We start from the raw sequence: 3,804 nt of genomic DNA on the forward strand, positions 1-3,804 counted from the left end.
GTTATCCTCCCATCAGCAGACAGGCATGTGTGGTGCACCGCCGTTATCCTCCCATCAGCAGACACGCTGTCTGGTGCACCGCCGTTATCCTCCCATCAGCAGACACAAGTGTGTAGGGCACCGCCGTTATCCTCCCATCAGCAGACAGGCATGTGTGGTGCACCGCCGTTATCCTCCCATCAGCAGACACGCTGTCTGGTGCACCGCCGTTATCCTCCCATCAGCAGACACAAGTGTGTAGGGCACCGCCGTTATCCTCAGACACACAGTGATTACTGCACTCTTCTCCTGACTGGCTGGGATGGGCAGTTTTTGTCTTACAGTGTCGTTTTTTGAGAGAACTTAAAAAAATGCATATCAATGGGACCAGCACTTAGCATAATGGCTATGTCGCTGGACTCTCATGTAGTCGACCACAGTTTGAGTCTCGGACCTGGTGACTTAAACTCACATTGGGTGTGTGTGCATGCATGCCCAAGATCCCGAGAGGAGAATGGAGGAGAAGGGACTGCGGTGTGGCCATCCCTTCTGGGGAATGATTTCTCGCTTTCTGTCTCTGTCTCTGTCTTTCTGGTGAGCACATACGCTCTATAGCAAAAAAAACCTCTCTCAAAAAATGCATATCAAGCAGTGTCTGATATATAACAGAATCTCAATAAATGTTGACCTTCCTTCTTCTCTTCCTATAAAGGTGAATCCTTTGTTTTAATTAACCAGGTTGCTTTCATTAAAGTTATTAGAAGCCTGAAGTAAAAAAGAAGGTCCTTGAAATATCTACACATATGCTTGATTTTCATGGTAGAGACCTACGCTCAGTCAAAATTTTGCGCTGTTTCCTAAGAGTACTGAAAAGAAAATTTCCAAATGTAACATAGACAAACGCACGATGGAAATATACATGGAAGCCCAATTAATGCATTTGCCAACTTCCTCTCCGTATAGCAGAGGTTGGCACGCTGGGCAGTAAGTAAAGAGCACGTCATCCAAGAGCAAACAGGCCAGGTGGACCGGGTGGCGGGGCATTCTCGATGGTGCGGGAGCTGAGAAGGCTCTCCTTCCTGTGCAGAGAAGACGGCCTTCGCATGGCTCACCACCCTTGATTGTTCCTTTAACGCACAACCAGTAAGAAAAGCGCAAGGAGGTTCTTACCAACAAACCATCCATCATCACATTTTTCCATGACATCAACAATATCTCCATCGCGGAGTTCCAATTCATCATCATTCTGTGGTATATAGCTATATAATGCTTGGTAGCTAAATCTGTAAGTGAGAAAAACGGGCATAAGTGACTCTGACAGGATCGAGTACCAAGTTTTCAAACCCTATTTCAGCTAAATCGATATTTAAGTAGCGTTTCCTACTCATCAGTGGCAACGAAAGCATGGGCTGCTTCTCTAATACCTGAGTGTGTGGGAGAGGCACTCAGCATAGGGTAAGTTAACTAAGCCTGTCAGGGATGGAGAACTCGTGACAAGCAAATCCTCTTATTTAGTTTCACTTGGTCACCACGGTCAGACATTTTTTGACTAGGGCACACCTCTGTCCCCATTCTTGCCTTTAAAGTAAACCAAGCTTTTTACTTAGTATAGCATAGTATACATAAATTATCAAAGATAATCAGAAGTTACTTAATGCCCAGAGACATTACATTTTGGTCATGTACACTGAAGAACATAAGGCGATTGTACTTAAAAAAAAATTACATATATATATATTTACACATGTAAAACATTCACTGCATTGCTGTTTAGCAAAACTACCTTGAGTTTTTTTTTTTAAATAATTACTTTATTTAACTTGATTGATTTATTTTAATTTGCCTGGGGAGGAGAAGAGAAAGAGAGAGAGAGAGAAAGAGAGAAAGCAAGCCGCCAGGCCTAGGATTCAAACCGTGGTCGGCCATGTAGGAGTCCAAAGCCCTTAACCACCACACGACCTGCTGGCCCCTACCTTGAGTTTCTTTATATGCCTAAACACCTTTCATTACCTATGCTTAAATGTGGATGCCATTTTTCTTAAACCTCTGGAAGTTTTATGCCTTTTTCCTATCCTAGTGATATCTGGGGGTGAAATTTCTGTTTACTCGTTGGCTGGTCCTTATAAGGCATTTGGTCTGGGCCGTTCCCTCTGGAAACACCTGGACTGCTTGTAGTGAAATCTGGTACCCGCTCTGACATGAGGGGAAGGCTTTGTTTTCATCAGTTCCTCTCATTAGGCCCTCTTTAAGGCACCCCCTGAGCACCCACTTCACAGCGCTGCTCGCTCACTATTGGGAAACACTACAGTAGCAGGCAAAACTCGCCCATAAGCCAATCACCTACCACTTCCGGCAGACGCCACTGCATTCCATTGTGTGGCAAAAGAGACTAGAAACAAGCAAGTGGAGTCAGTTCCTAGAAACAAGAGGTTCAGCCTGCCCTGCCAGAGCCAGACGGACCATCGATTTACCTTTACTCATTCACCCAAATGCACTGTGTAGTTGATAGATCTGACTGCCAAAAAGGTCTCTACTGAGGCATTAGAAGATGCAGAGGGGCCAGCAGGTGGCATGGTGGTTAAGGTGTGGGACTTCCACATGGCTAACCACAGTTCAACTCCCAGACTTCGAGGCTTGCTTTCTCACTTTCCCTCTTTCTCTGGTGAGGGCACGAATCCAACAGCAAATTAAAAAAATAACAATCATAAAAAATTCTTATTAAGAAAAAAGGTGTAGCTAAGGATCCAGCAGATGGCATAATGGTTACATCACTGGACTCTTACATGTCTGACCACAGTTGTAGTTCTCGACCTGGTGGCTTGAAACTCCAGCAGCGCACGTGTGTGTACATGCCCAAAATCCTAAGAGGAGAATGGAGAAGAAGGGATTGTGGCATGGCCATCCCTCCTTGGCAGGGGTCGGGGTTGGGGGGCAGTGATTTCTCTCTGTCTGTCTCTCCGGTGGGGGCATGAGCCCTATAGCAAAAATCTCTCTCTCTAAAAAAAGATGCAGCTAGACTTCCAATTGGTAAATGACTCTCGTATTCTGTTCTACGCTTCCTATCTCCTGCCTAGCTTGGATCCCTGCACAGGTCCTCGCTGGCATCTCGGAATGCCTTGTCTGCCTGCCTTCTACCACAGCTGCTTTGCCAGCCTTGGCTCTGGAAGATGCTTCCCATTATCTGCTTCTCTGTTCTCACTCCCAGACTGTGGAGGCTGCTGGGGAAAGTTCCACACCCTTGCTGCACCCTGGGGTCCCTGGGCTCCAATCTTGGGTGGGTCTCATCCCATTCAGGGCCCTGTCCCATCAAACCCTTCCCCCAGGCCCCCTGCCAATTCTGGTACCCCACTCTCCGCAGAGCTCTCTACTTCACCATCACCTCCTGAAAAGGAAGCTTAACAAGGGCAGCACCCTAACCTTTCTCCTGTCCGGACTGAAGTCTCTGCCTCTGCCCACCTCCCTGCCTCAGGTGCACATGTGAGGAGGGACAGGTCCCTTCCCCGGTCCCACCGAGCCCTCCTTTGGGCTCTGCCTTCACTTACACCTTTCAGCTCTGCCAGTTCCCTCCCTCTGGTACAAACATGTTGAAGTTTCTGCACCATGAAAATCCCTCCCTGTTCCTGCTACTCCCCTGATCTGCCGTCCCCACTCCTTCCACTCACCATCAAACCTACTTATCGAACTGGACTCCCCCCACCTTTTTTTTGTTTAGGTTTTTGCCATAAGCATGTCCACTCACCGGAGACAGGCAGACAGAGAGGGAAAGTGAGGTCACCCCCCGGGGGGGGGGATGGCCACACTGCAATGCCTTCCCCTTCACCCTCC

General features: G+C 47.6%; 1 protein-coding gene across 1 annotated transcript in view; it reads right to left on the reverse strand.

Annotated features, from left to right (window-relative positions):
* Nucleotides 1-3,804, reverse strand: part of SORBS1 (sorbin and SH3 domain containing 1) — a 140,974-nt gene that overhangs the window by 5,159 nt on the left and 132,011 nt on the right. Inside the window, 1 exon segment of the mRNA XM_027766694.1 lies at nucleotides 1,150-1,262. Coding sequence (XP_027622495.1) covers nucleotides 1,150-1,262 — 113 coding nt within the window.

The sequence above is a fragment of the Tupaia chinensis genome, unplaced genomic scaffold (genome assembly GCF_000334495.1).
Source record: "Tupaia chinensis unplaced genomic scaffold, TupChi_1.0 Scaffold143636_1, whole genome shotgun sequence".
Lineage (NCBI taxonomy): Eukaryota > Metazoa > Chordata > Mammalia > Scandentia > Tupaiidae > Tupaia > Tupaia belangeri.